Source organism: Madurella fahalii, assembly GCF_045866475.1.
Source record: "Madurella fahalii IFM 68171 DNA, scaffold_2, whole genome shotgun sequence".
NCBI classification, from domain to species: Eukaryota; Fungi; Ascomycota; class Sordariomycetes; order Sordariales; genus Madurella; species Madurella fahalii.
This window is the reverse complement of record NW_027263972.1, coordinates 3,372,870-3,386,534: the sequence shown is the minus strand read 5'-3', so window position 1 is coordinate 3,386,534 and position 13,665 is coordinate 3,372,870. Positions and strand designations below refer to the sequence as shown.

Genomic DNA, 13,665 nt, shown 5'->3' with positions numbered 1-13,665 from the left:
AGAAGTTGCACATCTCATTGTCTTTTTTACACCGGCTCTCTTCTTCTATTCCTTCTCCGTCCGTCCGATTACTAGAGAGTGATTTGCTCCTTGTACGTAGCTCCGGTCAGACCCAGCGTCTCAACCAGATACTGCCACCGCCCGCTTCCTCTCTCCTTCCTTTCCATATACCGCAGCAGCCGCTGCCGCTTGTGGCACAGCAGCCTCAAACTCCTCTTGTTGTTCTTGTCCTTGTGGCCCTTGGGACCCTCGAGCGCCAACGCGAGTGCCCTGATCTTGGCCGTCAGGATGGCAATCTGCACCTCGCTGCTTCCCGTGTCCGGCCCAGCGCGGGGGGGTTTCGGCTGCGGCACAACTCCAAGTGCCGGTGGCGGCGCTGGCCTCGGGAGGGTCTTGTCCGTGACGTGCCGACCAAACGTCTCGATGCACCGCCGGATGTTGGCGTGTTTCCGGTCCTTGGCGCTGCCGGTATTGAGGTCCGTGAGGAGTCGCAGCGCAGTCTCGGCCTTCTTGTGCCTCATTTCGTGGGCCTCCATTTCAAGCGCCTCCCTCGTCGGGTCTGACGCCGTAAGATCGCCGCCCGGCACCGGCTGGGTCAGCTTGCGGGACCTCTCGAGGGCATTTTCGAGCTCTTCCCTGGTGAGCATGTTGCTGAGGATATGTGGCGAAGTAGGAAGAGGATGGGGCTCTTCGAGAGGATTGCCGTCGCCGTCAACCGGCGGGGTCGACAACGGGGCCTGACCGGCCGAGTCAAACGACTCAACGAAGGGCGTCGTGATGCCATGCACGGGGTGGCCCCAAGCCGGCTTGCGATCCTTGTCGAGTTCCTCCTGCCGCTTGAGATTGGCATTCTTGCGCTGCTGAGCCTGCGCCCAGCCATAGGGATCCTGCCTCATGCGCTTCCTCTTCTCCTTCATCGAGATGTTGGCCGTCTGCGTCAGAGGCAGGAGACTGGGGGTCGGGACCTGGGCCGGTCGAAGGCATACTGGCGGAGCAAGGATTAGTGCAACTGATTTCACAAGACAGAGCGCTCAATGGACAAGCTCACGTGTAAGGCTTCGCAGCCCCTGGGGGCCGGATATCCGAGGAGGCATCGCGAAGGTGGTGGATGGGTCGATCTCCCCGGCGCTCCGTTGATTCGGTTTCGCGAGTCGCTGCTGCTCACAACTTTCTCGCTGAGACCGCAGCCCAGAGTTTGGAGCCAGTTGACGCTAGGCCTAATTTGGTGTCCAGCATATGTTTGTACTCTGCCAAGGCCCTGACTCGGCAAAATGGCGGCTAAATAATTCCGATCTCTTGGTCAGAAAGTGTCTCACCGCGGCACCAGCTGGCGTCGGCCCGCAAGGTCTGGGTGCGATTCTGGCCCGGCAGCAACCACAACCCTGGCGGGGCTCTCCACAAAATTGATTTTGTGTGCCAAAATCGTCGAGCTCCGCTTGCAGCTTCTCAGAGGCAGAAAAAATATATCCCACCCCTAATAACGCCAGAACCTTGACATCTTTCTCCCGTCGTCACGTCCGCGAGAGAAAGCACAGTCAAGATGGCGCCCCAAAACCTCCCGTCAATTTTCAATGCCACAAGCTCCGACATTGAGCAGCTGCTTGCTGCTCAGTGCCATATCGGCTCCAAGAAGTGCGTTTTCCCGGTTTCGTGATGATCGCTGTGAAGGCGCATACTAACGGTTCGCGATAGCCTCGGTGTTCACATGCAGCGTAAATAACCCCGATCGAATATGCGGCGGTAGAAGGAAGATCTGACAGGTATCTGCGCACAGCTTACCTCTGGAAGACTCGTGCCGACGGCGTGAACGTCATCAACATCGGCAAGACCTGGTATGTGGCTTTGGGATTTGACGCCGGCGGAGCGCTTTCGCCTCGTGGCTAGAGATTCCACATTTCGTGAAGAGGAAGCCGTTGACATGTCTACAGGGAGAAGATTGTCCTCGCCGCCCGCATCATTGCCGCCATTGATAACCCGAGCGATGTCTGCGTTATCTCGGCTCGTCCTTATGGCCAGCGTGCCGTCCTCAAGTTCGCCGCCCACACCGGCGCTCAGGCTATCGCCGGCCGCTTCACCCCCGGTTCCTTCACCAACTACATCACCCGCTCGTTCAAGGAGCCCCGCCTGATCGTTGTCACGGACCCCCGCACCGACGCCCAGGCCATCAAGGAAGCTAGCTATGTCAACATCCCCGTCATTGCCCTCTGCGACACCGACTCGCCCACCGAGTACGTCGATGTTGCCATCCCGACCAACAACAAGGGTCGTCATGCTATTGGCCTGGTCTGGTGGATGCTTGCGCGGGAGGTCCTCCGCCTCCGCGGCACCATCTATAACCGCGAGACCCCTTGGGACGTCATGGTTGATCTGTACTTCTGTATGTACTCCCCACCGTGACCATTGGTAAAATTCCGAAACTGACCGCATCACGCAGACCGCGACCCTGAGGCCGAGGCTGAGGAGAAGGTCGAGGAGGAGAAGCTCCCCGGCGTTGAGGAGGAGGGCCCGGTTGCCATTGAGTCCGGTTTCCCTGCTGGCGCTGGTGACTGGGAGGCGGCCCCGGCTGCCTTCCCGGCTGCTGCCGCCACTACTGAGTGGAGCGAGGCCCAGCCCGTTTCCTGGGAGACTGGCGCCGCCGCCGCCACCACTAGCGAGTGGGCTGCCGAGGCCCCCAAGGAGGCCTCGGGCTGGTAGACGAGTTGGTCAAAATAAAAAAGAATTTGGGGTCAGGCGCACTGGTGGCATGGACAAGGGATCTATCTCTCTGGCTTGATTCTCGCCGATTCACCCCCTTGCATCGGTTTGATAAGGACTGTTCTTCCACGGTTCGGATTCTCTGCACAACGAGGTCCTAGGCGAAGGTAAACTTGACCGCACTAATGAGGGAAAGATATCCTCTCTGGGTTTTCTGGAGAGGGGGAATGCCCTGTGGGGTCAAAAGGGGTGGACTTAATCGTTATCCCGCCGTGCTTTAGGACTCTTTGTCAGGTCTCGGGCTGATAAGGGGTGGTTAGATGGTTTCTAGCAATGGGAACAGGCAGATTTTGCCCCGACTTCAAAATTCTAGCGTTTCCTCATGATATGTGCAGCGGAACCGCGGAATTGTCTGCTAGGCGCTACGTGCAACTCAATGTTTGGACGATTGATTACTGCCGTTTCATGTGAAGTCGGAAGTAGGAGCCATATCCGGAAACGGTTTACAGCCGTTGCTCAATGTTTCATATAATTAGACGATTCGACGGAGTATCTCGTAATCCTTGTTAATACAACTCTCGCTTTGCTCCTTCGTAGCATTCGCCTTGTATATCCCCCGATGTCTTATGTTTTCCCAGATGATATAGAGCTCCCTGGTGACTCAACTAAGGCAGAAAGAGAGCCGCCCACTCCAATGAGCCCCTCGCCTAACAGTCTCGACTACTGTCATCCTGTCCTGCAGCTTCTCCATCGAAGTCTCAGTCATGCTCTTCTCAGCAATACGCATCTTATTACTGCTATCGCTATCAGGTTCCCTGTGTTTTTAATAGCTAATTCATGGGCAAATTCATAACCAAATTTTGTAGCTCCAGCTACGTCTCAGTTCTTTCAGAATGTAAAGGCTCCAGTTAAGCAGCGTTCTGACTACATATTTGCCTCAGCCACAGCTCTTAAGTATGATCAGCGCCATCTGCGTATACTAGGAGCAACCTTCACCTATAACCGTGAACCACTTGTTGGGGATCCAATTCACAACTTACCATGGCCTGGTTAAACGATTTGGGCCACCTCAACTTGATGGGATGTCCACGACGTCGTCAAGTATCACTTAGGATATGAACCTCAGTTTCATGGTGATCAGCAAAGCTAGCGTGTATATCGCTTGACGGCAGCTATTGCAACCTCCCAACATCACCTCTCTTGTTTTGAATGCCCCCTTATCTATCAAAGTCCCTGAACCCATCGCGCGCAAGGCGCGTCTCTGCAACTTTGATCTCTCCAATCCCACCACAAAAATCGTTTTCCTCCACTCTCTTCAACCAAACTCGCATAATTCGAGTCTCTGGTGGCGCCCGCTTTGAATTCAGTGACAACAAACAGCGATTCCATGATCCGCAAGGTCAGCACCATCATTTCCATCACTGAACCACTTATTATCCGCATTTTCCTGCGTTTTTGATCGCTTTTCCGAATAAGCAATCTTACCGGTCTTTACATCTAAGGCAAGCATAACCCCGCCAGTTAATCGAAAAGAGCGTTACCAAGCACAAAGAGAGCTTGAGAGAACACACATAACTTAAAATCCGAGTTTCACGTTAACCAGCGCGTCTAACCAGATCTGATCGCTAGTTCTCGAGTCCAAGCATGGCCAATTACAGAATCAAGAATCCTGGCGGAGCCGTCATCGATGTGCCCGCTCTCCAGCATGACGACGAAGTTACAACCATCACTGCCGTCATGAAAGCAGCCAAGGCAAAAGAAAAAAGAGGAAGCAGCTTCAAGCCCGTGTAAGCATCGCCAATCAACTCAACCAGCTTCCCTGGTACGCGGTCAATGCTAACTCCGGCTAGTGTCCCGCCAACAAGACCGAGGCTAGCATGGGAGAACAGCGAGGATGATTATGACCAGGAAGGCGGCAGTGACGAAGACAACAATGGGAACCCCAAGACTGTGGTTGACATGCATATGCTGCTCAACCCTACTTCCCAATACGGATCGCTGTACCCGCTAGACAAGAGCTTTGTCATTGCGCCGGTATCTGTCTGTGTCGGTCGCGCGCGCGGAGAGATCACAGATGACGGCGAGTTCTTGGGTAGGGTCGGTCACTACATCGCCAAGTTTCATGACAATGTCACATACGGCAAGCAGAACTCGTTTTCTGCGAACCGGTATGTGCGTCAGATCGAGGACAAACTACGCCGGGCGCGTCGAGAAGCCCTTGGGAGAGGGGCCATTTCTGAGCCTCTGCCTGCCCATGAGGAGATCTTGGCTCTGCGGTACTGCTCTCCGAGTGCTGATCTGAATAGCACTATCGCTGGATTGCTTGGGGAGCTTGGCCTTGCATGGATGGGCAGCTACCTTGTGCGGGATCTAAAGCGGATGGTGGCCAGGACTGCTCCTCGCTCGGCCAATGCCGACGCCCTGCTCGATAAAGTCGTGGTCGATATCGCCGACGTGAAAGCCGCGATTGCGCGGCTCGACGCCACAGTCACCGGCGACACAATCATCAAGCGCGGCGAGTTTAGTTCTGCTCTTACACGCATCAGCGCGGGCCTCCATCGCGTCAAGGATTCCGTCAAGGAGACAAAGGATGAGGTCGACAACACCATTAGCAACCTGGTTGTTACCAAGATTGACGATCAAATGCATTCCTGCCGCTTGCAGCTTGAGAGCCTGCACACCGTCACAGCCAAGCTACAGAAGGAGAATGACGAGCTCCGCAAGCTCATCGCTGCCGCCGATATTTCCACTAAGGTCGCGCTGGCTAAGCCGGCCCGTGCTGACGGTGCCCAGGCCAATCTCCTAGGGAAGCGGAAGCAGCCAGGCAATGGCAGCAATCCCGGATCGCCAAAAGTAAAGCGTGCTGCGAGCGGTGGTATTGTCGAGCTGCCGACTCCCCCAGCAGCCCTAGTGGCCGGGGCACAAGTCGGAACCGGCGCAACGCACGGCAAGGGGGTCAAGAAAGGTTGATATGAACGCTCTGCTTCAGGAGCTGTGAGCTTGACTGGGATTGGTGAATGGAGGACTTGGGATGAAGACGGCCTCGGGGATAATACGGCAGGGAATAGGCATTCGAGGTCACTGCTTGCGTATTTAAGCAGCAGACGATGAGGGGCCGTTAAGTTTCCATTCGAGTCTGATTAGTTGTTGCGGGAGTAAGAGGATACATCACTTTCACAGTGCATATCCCCTTTCTATCCCTCCATGTACAAGAGTTTAGGTCAGAGCCTCCTGGTAGTTTTCTGGACTTCTTTATTTAATCAAGTGCAATCCAGAGTTTTCAATTGCTACACTAGCCTCGTCTCTCCGGGTATCAGCCACAACCCGTCCGTCTGTCCGTCCGTCCGTCCATCTACCCATAATCTTCCACTTCTCTAATATCACCGCCTCAATATACAGCAGTCAACGACAACACAACACAAGCCAATAGGGATATCTCAAAACCACACAAACACTCCAGACTTCGCAGATACACAAAAGAACAATACAGTAAAAGATGCGCAAAACCGCCTCCTCTCCCAGCCAGCTTAGGAAAAAAAAAAAAAAAAAAAAAAAAAAAAAAAAAAAAAAAAACGGGGCGGCAAACAGCAAGGTACAACAAGGCATCCACCCATCGCTTCCCATCTTCCCATCCCACCCAGCAGACGATGCATCAGGTGCCCATCCCATCACAAAATAATAAATAAATTAATAAATAAAGAAACTTGAACACCGGATGCGCCCCGCTATTCTGTCCCGGCCAGACCGGGATGTTTGACCCCAACTGTAAATAACAAACAAATAGACACAAGGAAACAGAGGAGCTTAGGCCGAATGTGTGTAGGTAAGTAGATTAAACACAGAAAATGGCATTGAAGATCCGTTGGATAGCCGGGTAGGTTCCGCAAAAGGGTGTATTATTGCGGTGATGGTAACTGAGGATGTATTCGATCGGTTTGATGGTGTGACGACAGCTGTGTTGCAGCAGCCGGGTAGTCGTGTGGTTGTGCAGTAGTGTATGTATGCGCGAGCAAATCGGCTCTCTAAGGAATGGATGATCATGTCATGTATGTCATGTCGGGGGGTTCGGCCGTTGGAAACGCTGGAACCCGAAAAAGAGAAAAAAAAAAAAGAAATAAGTGTAGGCCGTAGATAAAGCACATCTACCGAGGAAGCATCGCGGTCGTCTTGGGTCTAGTCGTCAATGTGCCGAAGTCGTCATTCACTCCAAGCTGTCGCTAAGCCGCCGAATCTCCTCGTCCGAGAGCGCACTCATCCACAGACAACGCTCCGTGATGCCCTCGATGGGTTGAAACGCGTACAGCGTGCTAGCCTCCAGCAGCCGCAGCAGCGTCTTGACCACGCTTGCCGCGGTCCTGCACCGCTCAAAGTTGACGAGGGGCGCCGTCGTCGGGGAGCTCGCGATCTCGCTCGGCTTCTGCGCGTTGAAGAGTAGATCGTGCGTGTAGATGCCCACAAACGGAATACATCCCATCTCAGCCGCAGCAGGCCCGATTGGCCCGCCGCCCTCCATCTCGGCACGCATATTGTAAAAGTTCCTCGTAGGGGACATGAGCGTCTCCAAATCCCGTAGAGTTCGTTGTTCGCCAGCGGGGACCATGGCCCACGTCTTGGTTAGACGGCTGATCTCGTTGCTTGTAAGCGCAATCGCCAACTGGCTCATGGTGGCAAAGTTGCGGTATCGGCGGCAGTGAGAGGCAATGTGGATGAACTTGATGATGCACCGCGCCCGCTCCTCAATGTCCTGCGTCAGGACTATCTCGGAAATGGCCCACTTGACCATGATGTTAAAGCGCGCGATCACGACCTCAACGCCTCGCGCGTCCGTATCGCGGAGGAATGAGACCCAACTGCGGACGTTTGCACCGTTTTGCTCGGCGTTCTTCCAGCGCATATCGATCAGTTCCTTCCAGTCGATCTCGTTGAGCGCATCCTTCTCGATGAGGGTGAACTGCTGGGCCAGGATGTCGCTGTCGAACGCAAGAATGAACGGCAGATGGACCGAGTACTTGCTGACGGATGCAATGGTAGTTTCCGTAATCGGGTCCGGAATCTCGAGCTTGGGTGCGTTGCGAAGTGCTTCCTTGGTGCCCGTGGGGTCTGCCGGCGACAAAAGTGGCACTTGACCGTACGGCGCCGCTGCGGTGGTGGGCGTTGTGTCGGGGGTTGGTGGAAGCGGCTTCTCCCAGACCTGATGGTCTCGCAGCGTCGGAACGTAGGCGGCTTCCGGAGATAGATGGAGGGCTTGGACAAATGTCATTGGTGGGGACGGTGGGTTGGGTTGTGCGGCAGCGTCCGGTCGCGTCTCGGCAAGGGGATGAGCAGGCAAGGAAGATACAGCAACGCCTATGTTTGATGGCGCAAACACCCCAGCATCTTTGGTATCATGGTCGTCGTCTGACAGCTCGGAAGAGAGATCGCTGTCATGATCACTCTCCACGTTGAGAAATGAGTGATCAATGCTGCCGCGTGACGGCTCCGCTTCCGGCACAGTCGTTCCAGGTCGAATTTGATCCAAGCTGTTAGTCTTACTGATGAAGTCATAGGAAGGGTGCTGAGAGTCGTGAATGCTGCGGCCATCCGATGGCGTTGCGGCGCCCTCGTCGGATCCCTGCAGGATAGAACGATCAGTCCATTCCCGAGTCAAGGTGTGTTTGCTGCGTCCCTCATCCGTAAGGCCGCGGTCCAGCAATGGTACTGAGGAGTAAGATCCTCTAGAATCGTCCGACAGAAACGACTGGAGATCACCGTGGCGTCCGCTGCAACTTGCCACATCCAACAGACCGCCCTGAGCAGTTACTGTAGTAGGTCTGGTCGATGGAGACGGCGGATGTGGCTCATCGCCTAGGTGGACGTGGCGATGCTCCTTCTTCTCCTCAACCGCAGCACTCTCGTCAGCCTCTCCCGATCCAATGTTCAGAGAAACATCGACCTGCGGAGGTCTTCGTAGATCCATCGACAGCTTGGCGCCAATTTTTTTGTGGTACTTGCCCTCCAATTTCAGCAGCGCGGATTCGACACCGCCATCGTCATCCATGTCATCAGGTATCTGCGCCAATTTCTGGGCTTCGGCTTCAAACGACGGCCGCATGACCGGTTTAGATGAGTGAGTGCTGAACAGTGAGAGATTGCGCTTCGGGTTCTGCTCCATGATAGCACCCAGAGAGAATGTCTCGGCGTGACCTGGCGAGTAATCGCTCGCGACAACGTCAACGTAACCACTAGAATCAGCAACAGGGCTGCGGAGAAAAGAGCTATGCATGGACTCGGAGTACGTGGTCAGAGACCCGACGGACCGCGACCTCCTCAATGTTGTCGGATCGAGATCGCCAGCATTAGCCACGGCCCGGAGGTCGCCGCCTGGTCTTCTTCTGAGGACTCGAAGCGGCCGCGGGACAAGAACTTGGGATGAGTCGTCCACCGACTGCCCTGAAATCGTCGTAGCATCGAAGCTTCGGACAGTTGGCTGACGACTAATGCCGCTGGTGAAGGATGCGTAACGCGGATGGCGTCCCGAGCGATTCGAGACGAAGGATTTGCTCGAGGCTTGTCTCGTGTGCCCTCTTACACCGCTGAGCGGCGGCTGATTCGGGTTTTGATCCAGAAAATCGAGAGACGGACGGGCGAAATCCCGGGATTGGGAGTGATTTGACCCGAGAGTATCCATATCCGGAACGAATGGCGGTAGAGGATCTGTTGAGAGAGAATGGCGGAGAATGTGCTGGCCCAGTATGTACGAGGACCTCCTGGGTGTTCCCACGGGACGTCCAGGCGGCGTGTTCGGTGGTGTGGGGCCAGTACCATGTCGAGCGAATGCTTCGGCGAAGGCCTCGACGGATGAGCTGATAGCCGGTATAGCGCCCGTCATGAGGGGATAATTTTCCGGCAGCATTGAGGTATCGTCGACGATGACAATGGATTTGCTTCCAGTAGTAATGCCCATGTCGCTTGTTGGCCGGCCGTCACCATTGTCGCTTGAGAAACTAAAAGAAGTATCCATATGCGCGGTCGAGTATTCCGGTACATTGCCGGGAACTCTGAAGCCAGGATCAGGAGCGGACATGGAATCGGATTTCTCATTCCCGGTCGCAGAGTCTTCACGCACAGCCTTCTTGAAATCTTCGGCAATCTCTGCCCCGAGCACGTCGATCCGGAGGACGGGGCGAGCGCGATTCTGTCGCGACCGCGCCTGAGGTACTATTGGAGTACCGGGTAGTCTGTTAGTCGTCACGCCCCTGGGTCCAAGCGGCGAGATGTTGATGAAGCTCCCCTGAGTGGGTGACACATTCTGTCCCTTAGTACTCAGAGCCCGCCGTACGCTGCCCAGAAGCCGCTTCATGCCTTGGCTAGACATGGCTGATGCCACAGTATTCACCTTGGTCAATTCAACAGGCGGCGTCTGGAACAGAGCAGTTTGCCTTGCCGATGCTCCGTTAGTGCTTGGCGGAAGAGCCTCAACGAAGGCTTGTGAAGGCGGGAACAAGTTGCCGCGGACCAGGCTCCCTGCGTACGGAAGGGCCAACAGAAACTCGGCGTTTTTGTAAATAACCTTCTCCGTCAGGCTCACGTGGTCACGCAAGGAATCACTGAGGCTCCCGTTGCGCTTATGCGAAGGCTGTGAGCGGAGCCGCTTGCCGACGAGAGCGCGGGGTGTTGTCGCGATTGGATCAGCATTGTGGTTTACGGCGCTGGGGTCGGCCGGGTGTGCGGCCAGCGGTAGGCTAGCGCCGGGCTGCACAAACCGGGCATTCTTGGTAGGGAACGAGCAGGAAATCACATCGACACTAGCAATGCTGATCGGTGAAGCCGCGTTCCTCTCCAACTCATCGTCGTCCAGGATATTGTCGGGAGTCGATGGCCGCTCGCCAACCGCGACAGAGTCGATGTGGCCGGCGCGCGACATACCGGCGTAGAAGCTTGTGCGCGAGCGAGTACTGGCCGGCACAACTAGGTCATCCAGCTGCGGCGGCCCGCTGTCCGGTCGCAACCAAAAAGTTGGATCTAAGTTTGGATCGCGGTGACCGGCGATCCCCCCCGGTGAAATAGGGATATCCGCTCCGAGAGACTCGTGAAAATCCGGCCCGTCCCAGTATTGTGCGCAGACCCTCCGCCAACACTTCTTGAGCTCTGTCAGAATCTTGAGTGGTACTTTCCGCGCTGTCAGCTCCTGCGACAGCTCGTCAACAAGCTCATTCAGCAGGTTACAAAATATAACCCGGAGGTCGTAGTCGACCACGAAGTCATCCATGAAATAGTTGAGAATCCAATGGCGCAAGGCAACGAATGTGCGGACCCTCGCCACTGTGCCAATCTCGTCGTCCCGTCTTAGCGCCCACTTGAGTCGCGCAAACAACATGCGGAGGAGGTCGGAAGGCTCAAGGAAGGACCGATAGGTGAGGAAGAAGTCGGATACTAGTTCGTAGTCTAGGAAGTTGGGAGACGTGATCTCGGCGACCAATCGCGGCGGTGTCGCCGCAGTTACCGAGCCGGCGGCCGAGTACCGGACAATGGTGCGGTCGTCGCAGGCTGGTTTGAAGGTTAAAGCATCAAACATGGCAGGCTCGATCACTAAGTGGGTGGACATGTACGTTGCCCGCAGCTGGCGGGAGAGTCGAGATGAGGAAGGGTTGAGAGGGTCGGACGGGTCGGTTGGAGGCAGCTGTGTCCCTGAGCCTGGGAATATGCTCGGTTTTCTGGAGCTGCTGGGCGTCGCATCGTGGGGTGTGAGGCGGAGGAATGAGGCGCTGCTTGAGCGGAACTCCTCCGTCGGGGCGTACGACGAACCGCGGATGAAAGGTGTCCCTCGGACGCTGAACCTGGGAGTTCCCAGCTTCCACGAAGGAATAGTCACCTCTAATAATGGGGGCCGACTCGAATCCATCTCTTCGACGGTCCTTGGCCTCTGCTCCTCGCCCGGCTGCGTGATGACCACCTTGAATCCGCCCGGCTCAGACTCTCTGGCCACGCTGGTGTCGGGCACCGTGGAGTCGGACATGGCGCGGCGATGCCTTTGACGGATCTTGATCTGCTTTTCACCCAAACTCCCACGTCCGAGGCTCGATGACGTAGAGGGAAGATGCGAGGGGCTGCATTGTCGGCTGTGCAGCTGCGAGCTAGCGCCCGGGTCCCGGCGCTGATCCGGATCTAAGAATTCCAGACCGGCGGTGCTCGGGGGCGTCATGGGGAACACAAAAGGTGGTTGGGGGTAGCGCTGATGCGCCGGACGGACGGTTGGCCTGGCAAGAGCTGTCAACACGGGCCTGTGGTCATGTAGCGGCGTCAAATCGAGAGATAAAATCTCGGACGGTGCTCGCAAGCGGAGCTGTAAACGCATCGTCTTACCTCAAATAGATGCGGCCGTTGTTCCCGACATTTGCTACCGCAAACTGCCTCCCCTCGCGGCCGGCAGAACCCCCTTCGGGGGTGAGATCCCACTTGTCGTCATCCTGGCTCCCCTTCTTTGGCCGGCGGCCCGCAAGGTTCTCTTCGTGAGACCTGCGTTCAGTGACAGGTAACAGCGGCTTCGTTTGCGCGCTGGCCAACGCCCACAACTTCGTCTTTGCCAGGCCAATGCCTGCTGTCCCCCGCCCCGTCTTGAGCCGTTGGCCGTCGTTTCCAGGCTTAGGCGGTGATCGTCGGGGGCGCGCATCACGTAATAGTCTTTCCGATTGCGATGGTGGTTCCCGCGCCGGAAGGTCTCTCGGTGAGAGCTGCTGCTGGCGGGATCGCGTCGGCGAGCCAGTCGGATGATGTGCCACCGACGAATCGGTCTCCATTGCGGATGCGCGGACCTATCTCGCAGAGCGCTGGTTGCTGCTGCTCCTGCCGATGGCGATGGCGATGTCTGGGATTGGAGGCATTGAGAGTTAACAGCAGCACATCTGCCTTGGGGGCCTTCATTCGGTGTAACAATGGTCGAGGTGAAGAAGGGGCCGGGGCGCGGCCGATAATGGCGGCTTGCAGAATGTGTGTTTACCCAGGAGCAGGAGCGGGAGCGAGGACCGAGCAAACGAGGGAAAGGGTTAGCGTGGCTGGGAAGAGTCACATACGGCTTCTGAACCGAGCCATAAATGTCAAGCGGGATGTGCAAACACGGCTCGAATTCGCCCGAGGCGAAAAAGGAATCAACGAGAGACGCACGAGACAATGCCCGCACAACTCAGGAGTTATCTGAAAGGGAGTGAAATGGAAAATAGTCCTATTCGATCGATTGCCCGAGCAAGGGAGAGAGAGCGCACACTGCTTGCCCCCCGCCCCCAGCGATCCAGAAGCAAGATGCAGGGCCCGGTCGCCTAGTGTAGCTCAGTGCATGATAAGGTCCGTGGGAAATTTGACAGTGGGTCGCGCGCCTGGGAGTTGTGATGGAAGCCGAGAAGAACCGGGGGCCGAGATGCGACGCTGGGTGAACTAATTTGCTACTGCAAACCCGCCGTCTTTCCACGATTTTACCCCTATAAACCGTGCAAAATGTTGACTCAGCTCTTTATGAGCCTATCTCTGAGAAGGAAGCCATTCCGAGCGGGTTCGTGGCCCAGCAGCGGCGGGAGAAGAGCCGGCAGCTCCAAAGCAGGAGTCCAAGTGGGCAACAACGAATCAACATCTTCGAGGAAAGTACCGCGCGCACGGTTCGACCAAGCTTAGCGCACCCGGCGGGGCGGGGCTTGCAGGGTCAATGTGAGGCGCGTCGACCAGCCTACCAGAGCTCGCGCACCAACGAACTATCCCGTCCCTCGGTGGTTTGTCTCTCATTACAGTTGTTTCTTTTTCTCCGAGGACGAGATGACAGCATGTCAGCCTCAACTCTCCCACCAGGCAGATCAGACCTATCACATACTTTCCATTATGACCATACCCCTCATAGACACCACCGGGAACCATAAAGCATGAGGAGACAGGTGGAAGTGGAGCCCCTGCCCTCGAGACCCCTTGTATACTAACCGATGGCGAGTGGAACTCGAGGTTAGACTGTGT

General features: G+C 56.0%; 4 protein-coding genes across 4 annotated transcripts; 2 read left to right on the top strand and 2 right to left on the bottom strand.

The window, feature by feature from the left end:
• Positions 1–71: 71 nt before the first annotated feature.
• MRPS28 (mitochondrial 37S ribosomal protein uS15m) lies at positions 72–1,094 on the bottom strand (the record flags this gene model as incomplete). Its single annotated transcript, XM_071059175.1, has 2 exons — positions 72–985; positions 1,049–1,094. The coding sequence occupies 2 exons, from the start codon at positions 1,092–1,094 to the stop codon at positions 72–74; spliced, it is 960 nt and encodes a 319-aa protein (XP_070915276.1).
• Positions 1,095–1,540: 446 nt separating this feature from the next.
• Positions 1,541–2,694, top strand: RPS0 (40S ribosomal protein uS2; the record flags this gene model as incomplete). The annotated part of the gene is made up of 5 exons (XM_071059174.1): positions 1,541–1,632; positions 1,693–1,712; positions 1,775–1,832; positions 1,929–2,377; positions 2,435–2,694. The coding sequence occupies 5 exons, from the start codon at positions 1,541–1,543 to the stop codon at positions 2,692–2,694; spliced, it is 879 nt and encodes a 292-aa protein (XP_070915275.1).
• A 1,965-nt stretch (positions 2,695–4,659) lies between these two features.
• On the top strand, positions 4,660–5,664 carry MFIFM68171_03752 (uncharacterized protein; the record flags this gene model as incomplete). The annotated part of the gene is made up of 1 exon (XM_071059173.1): positions 4,660–5,664. The coding sequence occupies one exon, from the start codon at positions 4,660–4,662 to the stop codon at positions 5,662–5,664; it is 1,005 nt and encodes a 334-aa protein (XP_070915274.1).
• Positions 5,665–6,895: 1,231 nt separating this feature from the next.
• On the bottom strand, positions 6,896–12,470 carry LTE1 (Guanine nucleotide exchange factor lte1; the record flags this gene model as incomplete). Its single annotated transcript, XM_071059172.1, has 2 exons — positions 6,896–11,930; positions 12,037–12,470. The coding sequence occupies 2 exons, from the start codon at positions 12,468–12,470 to the stop codon at positions 6,896–6,898; spliced, it is 5,469 nt and encodes a 1,822-aa protein (XP_070915273.1).
• Positions 12,471–13,665: the final 1,195 nt, after the last annotated feature.